This window comes from Trachemys scripta, chromosome 15 (genome assembly GCF_013100865.1).
Source record: "Trachemys scripta elegans isolate TJP31775 chromosome 15, CAS_Tse_1.0, whole genome shotgun sequence".
NCBI classification, from domain to species: Eukaryota; Metazoa; Chordata; order Testudines; family Emydidae; genus Trachemys; species Trachemys scripta.
Window position 1 is genome coordinate 22,314,531 of NC_048312.1, and position 17,472 is coordinate 22,332,002.

At 43.8% G+C, this 17,472-nt stretch overlaps 1 protein-coding gene across 1 annotated transcript in view; it reads left to right on the top strand.

The window, feature by feature from the left end:
* Positions 1-331: 331 nt before the first annotated feature.
* Positions 332-17,472, top strand: part of GCN1 (GCN1 activator of EIF2AK4) — a 61,012-nt gene continuing 43,871 nt past the window's right edge. The window contains exons 1-16 of the mRNA XM_034790860.1: positions 332-349; positions 3,842-3,944; positions 6,277-6,340; positions 6,962-7,093; positions 8,755-8,863; positions 9,608-9,706; positions 9,795-9,929; positions 10,439-10,507; positions 10,593-10,701; positions 11,133-11,207; positions 11,854-11,982; positions 12,211-12,261; positions 12,751-12,849; positions 13,482-13,655; positions 15,053-15,205; positions 16,164-16,256. Of these exons, the coding sequence (XP_034646751.1) occupies positions 332-349; positions 3,842-3,944; positions 6,277-6,340; positions 6,962-7,093; positions 8,755-8,863; positions 9,608-9,706; positions 9,795-9,929; positions 10,439-10,507; positions 10,593-10,701; positions 11,133-11,207; positions 11,854-11,982; positions 12,211-12,261; positions 12,751-12,849; positions 13,482-13,655; positions 15,053-15,205; positions 16,164-16,256 (1,612 nt within the window). The remainder of the gene's footprint in view (positions 350-3,841; positions 3,945-6,276; positions 6,341-6,961; positions 7,094-8,754; positions 8,864-9,607; positions 9,707-9,794; positions 9,930-10,438; positions 10,508-10,592; positions 10,702-11,132; positions 11,208-11,853; positions 11,983-12,210; positions 12,262-12,750; positions 12,850-13,481; positions 13,656-15,052; positions 15,206-16,163; positions 16,257-17,472) is intronic.

Consider the following 17,472-nt stretch of genomic DNA (forward strand, 5'->3'; position numbering starts at 1 on the left):
GTGACCAGCAGCATCCCCGTGGATAGTGGAGGAACCATCCAGGGCAGGGAGTGGCTCGCCCGCTTGGGCTCGTTCACAGGGCCCGGGCTGCCCTGGTCAAACCCCTGCCAGGCCGGATGCCGTGTGCCCGGCGCTGCAGCTGGGGGAGAAGGGGCTGTCTTAGGGAAATGAGCAGCTCCTGAGGCCTCGCCGCGGCAGGACCTAGCCCCGCCCACTAAGGGTCAGGCCCCGACCTCCAGGCATCTCTATAGCCACGCGCCCCACGCCCTGGCCGGGTCTGCGCGTGACCCGGAACTGAACCGGGTAGTGCTTCCGGGGTCAGACCGGCGCGATGGCGGCCGACACGCAGGTGAGTGCGGGGGGCTGGGCCCGGCAGTGGCTCAGCGAGAGCCGCTCCCGCGGGCTGGCCGTGGGGCGGGCCGGCTCCGAGGCCCGGCTCCTTAGCTTGGCCCCTCTCAGGCGGCCGCGTCACGGGGAGGCGGCGGCGGTTGCCGGGATGCGGCCCCTGTCACGGGGAGAAGGGACGTGGCAGTCGCGTCAGCCCCATCCCTCGCCGGGCGCCGACACAGAGCCTGCTCCCCCCCCCCCCCCCCGCGCTCTTCCTGAGCGGCCGGCCCGGCCCCTTCTCCGGCCCGGGACAGGCTGAGCGAGGCCGCGCTTCCCAGGCCGGCTGCGCCCGCGCCAAGCTCGCCTGCCCCAGGCAGCCTCGTGTAGTGGTGCGAGCCCGGCCCTGTCGCGGAGTCCGGCCTGGCCGCGCAGGGGGTCGGAGCAGCCGCAGCGTCTCGCCCTGCGCGGGGGATGGGTTGGGACGGGAGGTGTTTGTAGAGCGTGACTGTCGCGTCTTCTGTGTCTGGGGGACAGGAGCTGTCTGAGCCTCCGAGCCGGCGGGATGAGCCTGTCTCTCCTGCTGGGCCAGGCTCAGGCAAAGGTCGGGGCTGGCCCAGCGTTTAACATCTGTGTCCTTATCAAGTTGAAACTTACTCAGTTTCCAGAAAAAACAACCAGCTCTGGGCACCATCCCAGCCACGGAGACCCTCTGTCTGTTTTTGTGGTTCTACAGTCACGTTGTTGTATCTTTTAAACAAATCTTTTTGTTGCCCTCTAAAACCTTCACACAAACAATAGAGGAAATTGACCCCTTCTGTAAGGGAACCAGTGAAACTGACTATATGGAAAGACCTATCAAAAGTATAAAGTGAAAAAATATTGATAAATATTTTCTTTAGTTTTCCAGTTTCTCTGATCTTGAGTGCTACTTGGAATATGACTAGGTTTAAAAAAATTCAGTAAATGTCCATTTAATGGCAAAAAAGGCTGTCCTTAATTCACTGAAAACAATTACGTACAGAATAAAAATGTATTCCAATTTAATCACATAGGATATTGCAATAAAACTTGCATGCTCAGCTATTTTTAGGTGGAATTGGAACTGCTCCAGGGTGTGTCAGATCCTATTATGTCTAACAGCTGATGAAGATTTATCAAGTGGTATGGGCTTAGGCTTTAGGAGCAGGAGAGTGAGTTCTGTCCCTCATATTGCAGTGAAATTATAAATAGTTGTGATGTGCAGAAGAGTGACAGCCATACAGTTCTTAGCTGATTTGTTACAATATTTTCCTCTTTTCTCTTTATGCTTGTGGTGATGCACTTTCCACTATTTTGTGGGGGTTGCTTCAGAGAGCCCCTCCAAAGTCAGGTCTTATCTGGCTTGATATGTATATGTTTAGACTTCACTTTTTCGTGGAACTTTTCTCTTGTATAATTTACTAACACATGTATGTCTATATAAATCTTAATAAAAAGAACAAGCAGGGGTGCATGAGACCTTTGCACAATGACTCCTCATCACTGAAGTTGCATGAATGGTAAAAACTGCCCATTCCGTAGATTAGTGGATCAATTGGGAACCACTAGATTATAATGCAGATTTAAAATTATCCCAAGTGTCTGAAAACTGAGGTGTATTCATTGTAAATGGCTGTCATACCTATATATGGTCCATCAGTACTTACTAGACATCTTGGGTTTGTCTTTAACAATGGAAGGTTTTTTTTAAAACAATTTCTCACATGTTCATACCTTAACTGGTAGGCTGACAAACAGTTAATATTGATGACTACCATCTCTCGACAAATTCTGCAGGTTGCTAGCCAGATTTACCCTACCTTTTGCCCATCCTTGGAGAGAAGCACAGGGATTAGGATGGCTGAGTTGGAGGAAAGGAGAGGTAGGAATTGCCTGGAAATTCCAGTCAGCAATTTTGAGGGGTCTCATGTACACAGACAAAAGCTTCAGTGAGATCAATGGAGGCAGTTCATACTTAAGAGCAAATCCTGCCATTTCCATGCATATGAAGGGACCTTTTATTACAAAACCAGTGGAGTTCTGCTTTGGAGGAGATGGATCAGGATTTGGGGAGTCCGTGGAGGGGATGTATGTGTTCCTTGGAGTGCAGGGCACAGTTCAATTGGGCTCCCTGTGTGCCCCAATATAACCAATGTTGTAGAGACGAGGCAGGCAGTATGGAGGCTATTTCAGCTTTGAAGCTGGAGTACTGTACATGAAGCATCTGAGGACTGCGTGCTGGGGTTGGGATTTTATATTTAGGTGGTTCTCATGCATCTACTGTCTCAGGCTGTCTGCAGATGCAGGAAATTGACACTACATCAATTGTTACTTGCCACCAGATGTGCCAAGCCCTGCTGTCAGCCTGAAACAAATTTTTGTTCATACATATTTTACAAAACTTTAATATTAAATGTTCTAATACATTTAAAAATTAAGGAAACAGGTTATTACTGGGATTGGGATTTAAACATTCTCCTGCAGTGTTTTCAGTCCAGACATCACAACGTGGTGCTAGTGCATGAAAACTGAAAAGTGAAACTGATTATACACCAAAGTGAAATTGAGTTCTCTAGTTCAACTTCTGAAGCTGGGTTAGGTGTAAAAAGTAAACAGACAGCATAAATGGTGAAAATTAAATTACTGAAACAAAAAAATTAACAATCTAATCTCCACTTGTGTGGTAACACAGGAAAGAGTTTTTTATAAATAGGATGTGACTTTTTAAACCTGATAGACATTTCAGTTTAAAAGGAGACGAACCCATACAAACTCCATGAACATGTGACAGGTGTCTGTTAAGGTACAATGAGAAACCTTTCACTTGTTGTTCCTCTTACGTAATTTCAGTACGAAGTCATAAGTGAAACACTCACTATATGAAATTAAGCCTGCAGCATAGACTGTCTCATGGTGGAAGCTCCCCTTAAATGAGTGAGTGAGTGCGGTCTAGGGGCTAAAGTGCACCACTGGAAAGCAAAAGATCTGCATTCTATTCTGGTGCAAATTTTTCAACCTTTAAAGGTCACATGTACTAAGGCAATTGATTTTACTGGTTCCTTAAGTGATTCACATGAGACACATTGCATTGTAAATATAGTCTGTCCACTTTATAAAAGGGTAATTGGAGTCTAATGGTACTGTATATTACTGAGTGAGGATGCACTATCACATAAGCAGGTTGAAAATCAGAGAAAGGTCATCCTACTGTATATATGAAAGAGATTTCGAATTATCAAACAAGTAGAGGAGCTTCACCTTGTATGAGACACTGATAATTCTTTCTTTTCATGGATACAGGCAGGAGTTGTTGATTTGCGTAGTACCATGGTGTTTTGGATGACTGTGTCTAACCACACCGGTCAGTTAGTAAGAGGAGTTGGCTGTCTGCAAAAGGGCACATTCTCCCTTCCTGGTGCTTCTGTTTGTTCTGGTTGTGCAGTCCAGTCCATATGTTGATGGTGACAACTTTTTTGTGTGTGAATGGTTGTTTTAGGTTTCTGATACACTGAAGAGGTTTGCTGTAAAAGTGACCACAGCCAGTGTGAAGGAGCGAAGAGAGATACTTAATGAACTGGGAAGATGTGTCACTGGGCAAGGTACTTGTATTTCATCTATTTAAAGCATTTGTATGCTATTTCTTTCACAGAGAGTGTGGAATGGGTTTAGGCATATACTAAACCAGTGGCTCCCAAACTTGATTGGTTCATATACCACCGTCTGAAAAAATTGTGGAGTGAATGGATGAAACATCAAGTTCATGTACCATCAGTGGTCCATTTACCACAGTTTGGGAACCCCTGCAGTGTACTTCATTTTAAAAGACTGAAATCTGTGGCCCTTTTTTGAGGCCGTAGGGCTGTAGGCATTGGAGTAGGTGCTTTCCCTTATAAGCAATTCTAACAATTATTTGTCTGTGTCTGTCTGTATGTATACACAAGTACTGAGGTTCATGTCTTCTTTAGCATGGCTTGCTGGCCCTGGAGATTTTGCCCCATTTTTCTGTTCTGCCCCTCTCCTCCTCCTAAACAGTTCTAAACACCAGCAGACCTCGATGTTACTCATAAGGAAAGACCACATGCTCTGTTCAGTGGCAAAGGCGCTTGGCCAGGTTTATTGCTGACAAAGCACAGTATTAACATAGGAGCTAGAGGTACATTAACACATGTATGCCTGCCACAAGGCAGCCACTCGGCAAGTACAAAGTTGCCCCTCCTATGCCTTCCCCTTTTATACATCGCTACCAACAGGTTACATATTACATTCCATATGTTTTTCGTTACTGCCCTGTACCTTGTGCCTGCTAGTTCAAACAAAACCTCCCCAACTGTTATCTTGTCATCTCATCCTTCTCTTACGAGAGGCCTGTGTGTTCCTGTACCATCTCCTAGGAATGTGTTTACTCCATTACTTGAGAACACTGTACCATCCTCTCAGGTCAGGAATGTGCTTACTTGGTGTGCTGCTATTTTGCCAAGGCCAGGCTACTCTGGTTCATAGCCTTTGGTTCACACTGTTAATTATGCCTCGGGCTCCAGCAAAGCCTAAAACAGGCATCTCGGATGAGAAGTGAAGATGTAAAGTGGGATTCCTGCTTATTACATATTCCCATTGTAGAGGTGTACTGGTAAATTTTTGTGAGATCAAATACATTTTGCTTAGATGAAATTGCAGGAGTGATTTAAATTTAGTTTTTCCACTTTGTTTTAACATGTTGTGTGGTGGTGTTGTGTACTTTTAAACAGCTGCTGTGAACCACCCCAAAGGTGGCTGTTTTTCAGTGTTGACTGACATGTTTCCTTTTTACATGAAGTTCATTGGGATCCTTCAAGGTGAAAGGTGTTCTGTAAATGTGATGATAGTATTACTGGGCATGATAGCATACCTCTTCTGAAAGGTGAATAAATCACTTCCAAAATGCTCCTGATCTAAGAGCAAGCAACCGATAGCTGATTACTCATCTGGGTCTATCCTGTGGCATAACTCTGCCCCACTGAGTCTGACCATAGTGAAAATTTAGTCTCTACATTTGGAAAAAGGTAACTAAGAGGGTGATGAGGAAACATGCAGCAGCAATTTGAGTATCTTGTTCAGCGTAGACATAAGAAAAGAGGAGGAATGAAAATATAAAGGTTAAATCCTTCAGCAGATACTCATAAAATATTTGTGGACACTGAGAAGCGGAGGGAGCCCTGTTTGATGCTGATGTCCAGTTGGTTTCACTCAAACTAGTGTTAACATATTTCATGTAGGAGGCTGGATCTTCTATTATGCTTCTTGATTACAAAGCAAGCCTAGAATTTTTAACTTGCTCTCTACAAATGATTAAGGACCTGATCCAAAGCTCATTGAAGTTGATGGAAAGACTTCCTTTGTGTCTGTGGATTCTAGATCAGGTCCCAAGGTTGTATGTCACAGCCATGGCTTTTAGGGTTTTTTGTATAAAATCATGTTCTTTATCACCCTGGCTAGTCTTTTATTAAATAAGACTCCTCCATGAATCATTAGTGCAAATATAGCTTTATATCTGTTCAGAGTAGCAGAGTATGGGATTTTCAAATGCTCTTAAATAATTTAAAATGCATTTAATGATTAAAAATGAGTTTTTTAAAAAAAAAAGATATTTATTTGACTTTTCTCATAATCTCCTATGACATACAATTTAATATTAAAGTATTGTGTGATCTGATTTTTTCCCAACTTCTAAAAATTGAAATTCTGATCCCCATTTTTTTTTGTCATGACAGTCAATCAGCCTTGGGCCCTGATCCTGCAAACACTTACACGCATGCTTAACTTCACTGCCATGAATAGTTTCACCGGAATCAGTGGGGCTACTCACAGTAGTAAAAGGAAGCATGTGCATGTTTGTGGGATTGAGGCCTTATTGATGATTCCCAAATAAGCGCTTTGGAATCCAATTTCTTGCAGATCTGCCAGAGAGTGCGGTTAAAGGCCTTTGCAAACTATTCTGCCTCACCCTGCATCGTTACAGGTGAGTACGTGGGGCAGGGAAGTTGAACTTGACTGTAGTATCTTCCATATGGAAATAGTGTTGATGTGGAGTGTGTAGTATGTAGCGAGATTTGTCATAAAAGAGTGCTGTCCAGTAAGGTAGGCCCAACATTTAGAATCTGTAGAAAAACAAGTTTTACAACACCAAATAACAAAAATTCATCTTTTCAATTAAAAACAAATTCAGATCTTGATCCTGCAAATCACTGTGCATGAGTGCATCCCTTTGCCCTTGCAGAGCTCCATGAGTTGCAGGATCGGGCTGTAACTGAGCAAGTTTGGGTTCGATTTAAACTGTGGTCTGTAGTAAAGAAATGGTTGAAACCCCCCCTTTGGGCCTGCCAGAATGAATTGTTAATCTTGTGTCATGGGATGAGAATTGTTGTGGTGGTCCTCTGGTCAGGTCAGACTGTCTGTTGAGGTAGGGAATGGGTCATTCTGCCATGAGTGTAGATGATGTAGACCCTTCTTCACCTGTTGGAATGGTAAAGAGATAATGGCTGTTGGCCAGACTGATGGTAAGAGGAGGCAGAACCCTCTGTGTGGAATCTAGAATTTAATATCTGAAACAGTCACAGAAAATGTTTCCTTTTCCCTATAGAGATGCAGCATCCCGCAGAGCCCTGCAGTCAGCTCTCCAGCAGCTTGCAGAGTCCCAGCCAGAAGCAACAGCTAAGAACCTTCTGCAATCCCTGCAGTCTTCAGGGATCAGTGGCAAGGCTGGAGTTCCAAGGTGAGGGCTGACTATTCCCATTGCTGTGCATGAAGCCATGTCGTGAAATCCTGCCAGTCAGCCTCTTGCATCCAGAATGGAAGCTTTACCACTGAGAGGGGGTAACTCTTAGTTTTCCAAGCAGAATTAGGGAAAATTGATGGATCGTATTTTATTCTCATTGACCACGTCGACCATCTTGCCATAGAAGCAACATAATTTCCAAGAGGGTGACTCAGAAACTTCTGCTGAAGCCTGTTTTGACTCTGATTGGAGAGTACTGCAGCTAGTACTTCTTTATGCAGACCTAGCACACTGAATGCCCATTGGGAAGGGAGAGGCTTACTTCTAGTGAAATTCAGATAGCAGGGTTGGGCTGGATTACAGTTTCCTTTCAGTAGCCTTCAAATACAGGACGACTTCTTTTAAGCTGCTTTATCAAGGAATGACCAGGAAAGGGACACTTGTTCAGCTGTTTAATTTCAAGACATTATTAGCTTTGGTGTTTTAATCTGCTTTGGGTTGATTCTCTGGTGCAGGGGTAGTCAATAGGTGGACCGTGGGCCAAATCCAGACCACCAGATGCTTTACAACAGACAGCGACATCTTTTTATTTACTTATTACCAGTATTGTTATTGGTTTTGTATTATTTTTCTCTGGAGTCTGGACCTTGACCAAGAAATTTGGACCTTGAAAAAAAATAATTGGTTACCCCTGCTGTGGTGTGTTCTTGAGATTCATTTCTAAAACACTTTATTGCTGTTGTATTACAGTAGCAACCAGAGATCCCAGTTAGGGAATGGGTCCAGAAGGCCAGAAGTGACCATTATGATTGAGCATGACCTCCAGCATAACACAGACCACAGCACTTTACCCGGTGATTCCCACATCAAGCCCAGTAACTAGGGATTTGAATTGGAGTATGTCTCTTAGAAAAAATGTCCAATCTCGATTTATCCATGCAATGTAGTATTTACTCCTCTAGTTACTGTCTGGTAGCAGCTGGTTCTTAAGGGATTCTGATCCTGTTGTTGTCTGTAAGGATGTTGGCTATGACATTGTACCTTGAAGGAGAGAGAGGTCAAATGGGGGTATGATTATTAGAGCTCTGACAGGCATGTGAAAGATCCATCTTCTGCCATCACCTTGGGAGAGAGCTGAGGATTACAACAGAGATAGAAAATAGATCTGGCACAAATCAGAAATAAGTGTGTTGCGCCAAAGTGGCTGAGGGTGAATGATAAGTGAGTAGTCATTCAGAAATCTGAGACAGTGCAGTCCAGTCAGCCTGTAGAAGAGAGCAACTGATGAGAGAACTGGGTTACTTGCAGCCCAGGGATTCAACTTGCAAAATGTTTGCCTCTCCCTTCTCTACTGGCCTTAGGGATCTCCACAGATCTTAGGGATCTTTCTCATATTGTGGTTTGACATCCCCAGAAGGCAAGGGTTGGCCTTTTGATGTGGTGTTCAGAGGATTCTGAATGTTTAACATGTGCTAATTAGTGGTGCTGAGAATTGATTTAAAATCTGAGACGTCAGCTGTTTTTCTCCAGTAAAGATGCTTCACTAACAAGGTGACAGATTCCAGTTGGGGCATAATAATGGGTGTGTCCTGGGTTAAGGCGGCTGAGCAATATCTCTGGAGCTCTAGACTCACTCCCTTTTCCCCGTTCTGTGACAGTAAGAGCAGTGGATCTGCAGCTTCGCTGGCTCTCTCCTGGATTTGTTTGCTTGTGCGCATAGTCTTCCCAACACGTGACAAGAGAGAAGGAGAAACATGGAAAAAGCTGGTAGGTACCTTTGTGCTCTGGAAAGGTATCTTGCCTCTCAGGGATAAGGAAGAGGCTTTGAAGTATTGCTGTGTATTTCCAGACTAATGTGGCAATGAAGAATCCTGAATGTGACTGTGGGCTTGGTAGTGGTGATTGTAACAGCTGGTGTTACATTAAAACCCACCTTCATAGGGCCTTTCTCTTCCCTTTGTTTACCCTATACACTTTGTATAGTTTTTGGTCTCCCTTATTCTGGTAAAAGAGGCAGGAGGTATTGAGATTAATAGCCTTGGCTAGAGCCAGGCAAACTTGCTCTGTACACTTCTGTCTGGAACTGCAACAAAATTGTTGTTCTCGTCTTGGATACCCCCCCAGATCTGTTAGTAATGCAGCTGAACCCCAACCCTGCAGTATCCTGTGCTGGTCTCATCTTGGGTGTCTCCTAAGCAGGTTGCCAATTATATCACATTTGGGATGGTGTTAAGAAGCTTTTCACTTTATTTTCTCTCGATTGGTTGGTCTGTCCTGTGGACCTTATTCCTGCCATCTTGGAACACAGTACCAATTGGAGATGTGAAACTGCTGTTCTCTTTACAGTGCTCACAGGAACATTTATTTGAAATCCTGTTTAAAGTCATTTGTGGTGAGGAAGTTGCTGATGAAGATCCTAGAAGCCTTACTCAGAGTTAGAGTGAACGTTATCTATTTCTATTTCTCAAGTGTTAAGTGTGTGAATGTGTCTTTTCCTATTTCTCTTGGCAGGTGGAAGTCCAGTGTTTGCTTCTGTTAGAAGTTCTGGGAGGTTCTCACAAGCATGCAGTGGCTGGAGCTGTGAAGAAATTGAACAGGCTCTGGAAAGAGGTGACATATGGTTTGACACAGTGTGACCTAATTCACTGACTTTTCTAGTGTCACTTGAGTTAATGTATCTTATGGTTCTTCTCAACAGAACCCAGGGCTGGTGGATCAGTACCTGTCTGTCATTCTCAGTCTAGAACCAAACCAGAGCTATGCTGCAATGCTGGGGTTTCTGGTGCAATTCTGCACAAGCCAGAAAGAGATGGATGTTATTAACAGACACAAGGTAAATAAGAACACTGGCTCCTTTTTCTCCTCCATAATAATCAGAATGATTTTCCATTGGGAAGGGGTAGAAATGTTACAGCAAGGCTGGTGCTTTACATCTGTCAGTCTGATAGTAAAGCGAGATTGATCTGATTAAAGCTCAGGTATCCTGATCTGAGTTGTGCGTAGGGAGACTGTTGGCACACCCAGCTCTTCAGTGTATCTCTTGCTTTTAGGGAGATGGCCAAGACACCTCCTTTCCCTATCTCTATATCCCCATTTCAGGAATGGAGCTGAGCACTTAGCTCTCTGTAGGTTTTTTATGTTCAGGCTGGCAGATAGGGCAAAGAACCATGCTTCCTAGTGGAGCTGTGTGTGGGGGAGAGGTAAGAGAACTGAAATTCAGCTTGAATGGGGCTTAGTGTTTTGGGGGGAAACAAGACGGGGCATGATCTTTGGCTCCCTGCTGGCATTCGGGGAGTGTGAGCAGGTTGTGACATGACTGTAACAGATGTTCTGGTTGTTCAGAGTGCCCTTCTGGATTTCTACATGAAGACCATCGTGATGAGTAAGACAAAACCTCAGAAGCACTTGCTGGTGAGACACATGGCACTGTTTTTACTTTTGTCCCATGTATAATGTTTGCTGCTGTGTTGGGTGCCTGACCGTGTTCTCTCTGCAGGATAACTGTGCCCCCCTTCTCCGATATGTGACTCACTCTGAATTCAAGGACCTGATCCTACCAACTCTGCAGAAATCCCTACTGCGGAGCCCTGAGAACGTGATTGAAAGTGAGTCTTCTCTAAAGCAACATGGGGTGGGGACATGAAGGGTTGTTCCTTGGAGTTCAGGAATTGGTGTGGGTAATAAGAGAATGCCACCCATTGGACTGTGCTCAGGCAGACTCTTTGCCTGTGAGCAGAGCTAGGGGGCAGGCTGGCTGGCTCCTACAGGGTGGATGTGGAGGGGTCACACTGGTGATGTGATCCCAAGTGGCTAGGTATGTGGTATCTACTGCTTGTGGGGAACAGACTTTCAGAGCTGAATGTGTAGAATAATTCTGACTAAATTTATCCATGGGAGGCAGTTTCTGTGGTTTTCTTTCCACTTCTTATGGCAACAACTCCTCTCTAATGGTCTCTGAGAGCTTGGACTGTGTGAGGTTACTGCCAGGATAAAAGCCAGTTGTTGTTTAATACCATAACTTCTTTTCTGTCCCCAGCAATCTCCTGCTTGCTAGCATCCGTGACCCTTGATCTCAGCCAGTATGCTCTGGACATCGTGAAGGGACTGGCCAGTAAGTGCCATGACCTCTGGATGGGTTGACAGATTCTTAGCAGGACTCCCTACAACTCTGACTGTGCCTGTGTGTTTATGATTGCCATATTGTTAGTGCTATTCTTGACTATGAAGATGTCCTTGTCGTGGGCGGGAGGCGATACTGTGTTACGGAATTGAAATATTGCACATTAAACTTCTGAAAAGAATTGGGGTTTCAGTTCTAGCAATCTTGTGGCTGCCTGAAGCCTGTTGTGCAAAGTGATTTAGTACCAGGAGGACGGCTGCTTTTGGGTAAGGCATGGAACAAGGAATTAAGAGACTTGGCTTCTGTTTCCAGCCTTGCTACAGACTAGCTTTGTGATGCTGGGCAATGCACTTAATTCCATGTGCCTCAGTATCTCCATTGGTAAAATAGTGAAGTATCATTCCAATCTCAAAGAGGAGTGGAGTGTAAATTTGTTAATGTCTGTAAAATGCTGTAGAACTGCGGCATTAATAGTAACAATATTGATTATATGCCCTGCCAAGATGGAAGGGAGGAAATTCTCACTTGGCCAGAAGCTAAGGCAGGCCGCATGGATTGCACAAAGATAACTTCACACCCTGTGGAGGAAATCTGCATAGCTCTTGAGTAACTCGTAGCTTGCACATTTCATTTTTAGGTCAACTGAAATCCAACAGTCCACAGCTGATGGATGAGGCAGTGGTGGCATTAAAGAATCTGGCTCGACAATGCAGTGATCCATCGGCTGTGGAGTCACTGGGGAGACACCTGTTTGCTATTCTGGGGGGTAAGTAACTTCTGAGTCAGGGCAGATCAGCTGAAGTTTGCTAGCTTTGAGGAGTGTTCCATATTGTATGTCGGCTGTAAAAGTTGAATAGAGCCAGCATGGTCTGGATCAGATGGAAGGCTGAACAGTTTTCTGGTAAAAATAGTCTGTCTCTCTCATGGATTTAATAAATGCCCCAGTTAGATTGCTTGCTACCAACTCTCTCACCACCGTGTTTTTTGTTCTCAGGTTCTGAGGGGAAACTGACGGTTGTGGCTCAGAAGATAAGTGTCCTTTCAGGTAAGGCTACTGGCAGAAAGTAGAGAGGTTTATTCTACAGTGGAACAGATTTAGCGGAAAGATGAGTATTTGAGGTGTCAGTGTCTGGGCTGAATGCTCCCAGCCCAGTAATTCTTAACCAGCCATGGCTGGAAGGTCTTGGATGACAGTACATATTATTGCCTGCAGGCTAATGGCCTTCTGCTCTTTAAGTAGGTTGATGGCTGTTGGTGGCCATTAGAGACCCGTGGAAATTCAGAAAGCTTTAAAATGTGTAGCCAAAGGAGGAGGATTAGGTGGTTGCAGCAATGATTGAAATTTAGAGAGAGGTCCACCAGGTTCTGTAGCTGCAGGACGGCTAAATCCAGAACTGGTGCAGCGATGGAGAGAAATTTGGACAGGCAGGGATGAATGGGACTGAGCTATGAGGTGTCGGTTGTAGCCTACATTGTTTGGTTTGCAGTAACTCTTGTAGTAGGGCACCAACCAGGGAGTGTTTTGTCATTTTAGGAATTGGTAGTTTTAGTCATCATGTGGTTTCTGGATCTTCAAGTCAAGATCTGAGTGGAACCATGGCTGAACTTTTCATCCCTTTCCTGCAACAAGAAGGTGAGGACACAGTTTTCTTTGTTCTGAATCCTGCCCAGCTTCATTCAAGCCGGAGTAGGATTTTCGTGCAGAGCATATTTTGCTGAAGATAACTCTGATACACAGCTATTGAGTTACGGGATCCTTTGTGTACACTAGGGGTTCTCAAACTTCATTGCACCACAGCCCCCTTCCGATAACAAAAATCATTACACGACCCCAGGAGCGGGGACTGAAGCCTGAGCTCGCCCACCTGGGCCCCACTGCCCTGGTGCGGGGTCCAAAGCCAAAGCTCAAGGGCTTCTGCCCCAGGTGGGGAGGCCTGTAACCCTTGGGCTTGGGCTTTGGCTTTAGCTTTGGCCCTGGGTGGTGGGGCTCGGGCTTTGGCTTTGTCCTCGGGCCCCAGCAAGTCTAATGCCAGCCCTGGCGACCCCATTAAAACAGAGTCCTAACCCACAGTTTGAGAACTGCTGGTGTAGACCCTCATTCTATAGTGATAAAGCAGCCTTGTAGAGAGAATATGCTATATAAGTTCAGTTTGAAGTGTAGTGATGGATATCCTTTCCATCACTCCTCAGCATCTTCCTGCTACCTTCTCAATGCATTCATGGGTTTGAGATAGCTGTGTTGACTTTCTCTGCATTTCTTCCCAGTCCACGAAGGCACTTTGGTACATGCTGTCTCTGTCCTTGCTCTTTGGTGTAATCGGTTCACCACAGAAGTTCCCAAGAAGCTTGTAGAGTGGTTAAAGAAAGCCTTTAGCCTTAAAACCTCTACTTCAACTGTGAGACATGCCTACCTGCAATGCATGCTAGCCTCTTTCAAAGGTAAACTTTATGATCATAACTCTTAGTTATGCAGGGTAACAGAAGGGTAATTGAATCTCATGCTTCTAGGTGTAAACTGATCATTGCAGGGATATAGATAGATTCTGTGTGACAAATTGTTTCTGAAGTAAAGGTCTTCTGAAAGCCCAAACTTTTGGTACTCCTTTGAGAATTGCTTCTACTGGCCCTCATCATTGTGGACCCAAAATTTGATCCCCATACTGTAGAGTAACAGGCTCTGTAGTCTAAATAAAATATATAATAGACGTTTAAATAAATCCACTGTTACTGAGACTGTATAAACCAAAGAGGTGATCAGTGTTGGTGTGGCTGAACAGTTAATGTAAATATTACACAGATACTGTGGAACTGCCTTCATTTTCTCATTGTGAGTGACTGAATTTGGACTTTCTAAGTGAACGCTGCATTTCTGTCTACCAGGAATCTGTCTATTGTTATGAGGGCAGAAGCAAATACTTTGAGAACTAAGTTAGTGGTGAGGGCCAGGATCCTGCATTGAGACCCTTGTAGCCAGACCCCTGACGTTGTTGGGGCTTCATCGGGGTGCATGGGTCTGCTTGTGTGCAGCTGCTCATGGGATCAGGGATCAAGGCATCAGTATTACAAAAATGAAAATTACCCATTCGTCTTGCTGATCGTGCCATTGGTTTGACCTACCTGGCAAACCTTGAGAAATTTTTTCCCCCAGCAACTGATAAATATGAAGAATATAAAGATATTTGATCTAATTCTTGGATTTTTTTATGGTTAAAATACTCTTTCTTGACTGACTTTGAAATTTGGTGATGTTACATATTTGGAAACATTTCTTTTTGTTTATGGTATTTTGTGTTACATCTTGTATTGGAAATGTAAAAAAGGTAGTTTTGAATGTTAATTTAAAGGATATTTAAATTTGAAAGCCAAAGGTAGAATCCTTTGACTTTTGATTATTTGAGATGAGAGAGGTGCTCACAGACCTTCCAATGAAGTCTGCTTTGCCTTATTTCAGAAAATGTACTCTGTTCAGGAAACATTCTCTGTCAAATGCAAGGAAACTGGGTGGAAGTTGGGTGGATGAGTAATTGTGTAGCATTGGATCGGAATCTTCTTTCATTCTGAACAGAAATTCAGAGAGAAGGCAGCATGTTACTGAGGAGGGAGGAGTGGGAAAGTGCCTCTGTTTGCCGTGGGTTAAAATTTAATTACAGTGGTGATGTAAGGAACTAGACTCCTTTTGGCAGATTGTCTGTTCTGGAGATGTAGGCCCTTCTGAATGGTCTCTGTAGTTCATTTCCATAACTGGATTCGTGACAACAGATGAGCTCTTAGAATTTTTCAGTGTAGATCCACGAAGTCCACCTTCTCTTGCCTCTTATCTCTTTCTTTTTCCTCAGGTGACACATTATTACAGGCAATGGACTTATTACCAATGCTCACCCAGACAGTGGAAAAGTCTGCATCTCAAAGTACGCAGGTTTCCATGGTAACGGAAGGCGTTGCTTCTGCTTTGCTGATCTGTAGGATGTCTTTGGCTGATGCCCTAGCTGGTAAGAGCCCACAAATGAACAAGTTACCAGCACACTGACAGTGGATTTGTGATAGTCTCATATTCTTAGTCTGTCTGTTGCTTCCTCATAGAGAATCCTTGTCTGTTTGTAAGCCAGTTAAAGTATAAACCATGGTAAGATTTATCCCATGTGGAGCAAGTGCAGGCAGATCTCATGTAAGTGAGACTAAGCAGAACTGTTACGGTGCCATAGCTGTGAAAATCTCAGACTCTAGTGCCTTAGGTTGGTGCAGCACGCCTTTTTAGTGGTCTCTCTCATTACAGAAAATCTTCACTTAGGTCTTAAATTCCCATAATTTTGACTGAGGCATTGGTTAAACTAGCATTAAGAACATCCTTTTTCTTTTGCAACACTTTTTCTCTTTCTTTGGAGCGTGGTGAGATTGGAAAATTGGGAAATGACCCTCTAAAGAAGCAGTTGGGGACCCCACCATCCACTAGAGTAGCAAAGGTGATATGCTTCCAATTAAATTCCACCACCAAAGCCTCCTTCCAAGAACTGTCCAAACTCAGGTATCTGCTAGGGTAAAACTCCTCTATACAGCTTGCTCCCTGTTTACCAAACATGACGTGCAAGTTCCCTCCTCCCCTTCAATGTTTGAATCACTTGGAAGACTTGTCCTAGGAAGGTCTGGATGAGACAGAGATGCAGGTGTAAATGGGGCTTTCTAATTATTGTAATCTCTTGGTTCATAAGTAAATGTCTGTAGTAGAAAGTGCTGTTGTAACAGGGCTGTGGGTGGGTGTGTAGGTGGTATACAGTCTGAATGCGATAGCGGGAAGTTGTGGAAGCTTTGTACCTGAAGAGCAGTGAAGGTAAAGAACCCCAATTTAAGAGACAGGATTGAACTATGTTTCAATGAAAGAAATAATTGCATGGTAAATCCTGGCTTATTTTGAATTACCTTGATGGAAAAATCTCTCCCCCTCTCTCTCAGAGTCCAAGCTGAGTGGCTTCTGGCAGCTGATTCTGGATGAGAAAAAGCAAATATTCACTTCTGAGAAGTTCTTGCAGTCTGCATCAGAGGAAGGTGAGTTGTTAAATGTGATCAGAGTTCATTGATACACATCCAGTTCCTGTTTAATCCTATTATTTGGGACTTTACAAGAGCTGCTGCTGCTTATTAGCCATATTGTCTGACACTAGGGTCAGATTTCAGACTAAAGTGAACAGATTGCTCTCTCAAAGGGCCTGTCTAGTCTACTCATGATCCTCTTTTAACATGAATTCGTTGATTACTTTGAGTTATCAAACACCTTGTTAAATGCTAATCTAGACACTTCACAAATGTTGTTCCGTGACAAAAATAATTGTGGAGCATCTACAGTCAGTAGATTATCACAAGTTTTAGTCTAGAGAAACCCAAAGAGTGAGGTCTGGTGGAGGAAAGAGAAAAAGGGGAGAAGTAATGATGTGTTGGGAAAGAAAATCAATGGGAGAAATAGAGAGATTTGTGGAGGAGGAATAATGGGGGAGACAGAAAATCTGTTGTGCTATGAATTATAGTGAGTGCTGTCTCCATTTTGTCCCCTCATGTTTAAAATGAATTCAAAAGATTTAAAGGAAAAATTAACAGAACGTGTCCAGAAAAACATGACCTTTTCAATCAAAATTTTTGAAAATGAGATGATTGATTAGTTCTCAAAGTGATTTTTATCTGTGCAGAGCTTTGAAGATGTAAATCTTTCTAAATTTGAAGTAATATTATTTCTCCTTTACTCACTGTGATCACAGTTCAGAAGTCAGAGTTCTCCTTTTCTCCTGATATTAGTATTGCTGAAAGGTGCTGTACTTGTTCCTGTTAAGAGCAGAGCTATGCGCACAACAACTCTTTGAACATGGCTGTCACGAACAAGGTGCTAGTGTTGTTTCCCTGACTAGTATGGACAGGGATTTTTTCCCCAAGACAATGATAGCAAAACAGTATTATAGAGATGTGATGATAGCCAGGGCGCATGTGTTCTGTGCTGCTGCAGAATCCACCCTTTACTATAGAATTATGCTTCAGAATCTGAGCTTTCATTTAAAAGAAGAAGTTTCCTGCTCTCACTGTTGTGAAGGAAACTTTGGAAACATGAACAGAGATCCTCCTGGGTCTGCAGACAACCTGAAATAATATCCCTCAGATACTTAACAGCCACTGTTAATTGCAATTACATTTCAACTCTGGAGCCTAATGCTGACCGTGTAAGTGACCAATTGTGAAATGTTTCACTACAGATTATGTAAGCAGAAATAGCGAACAA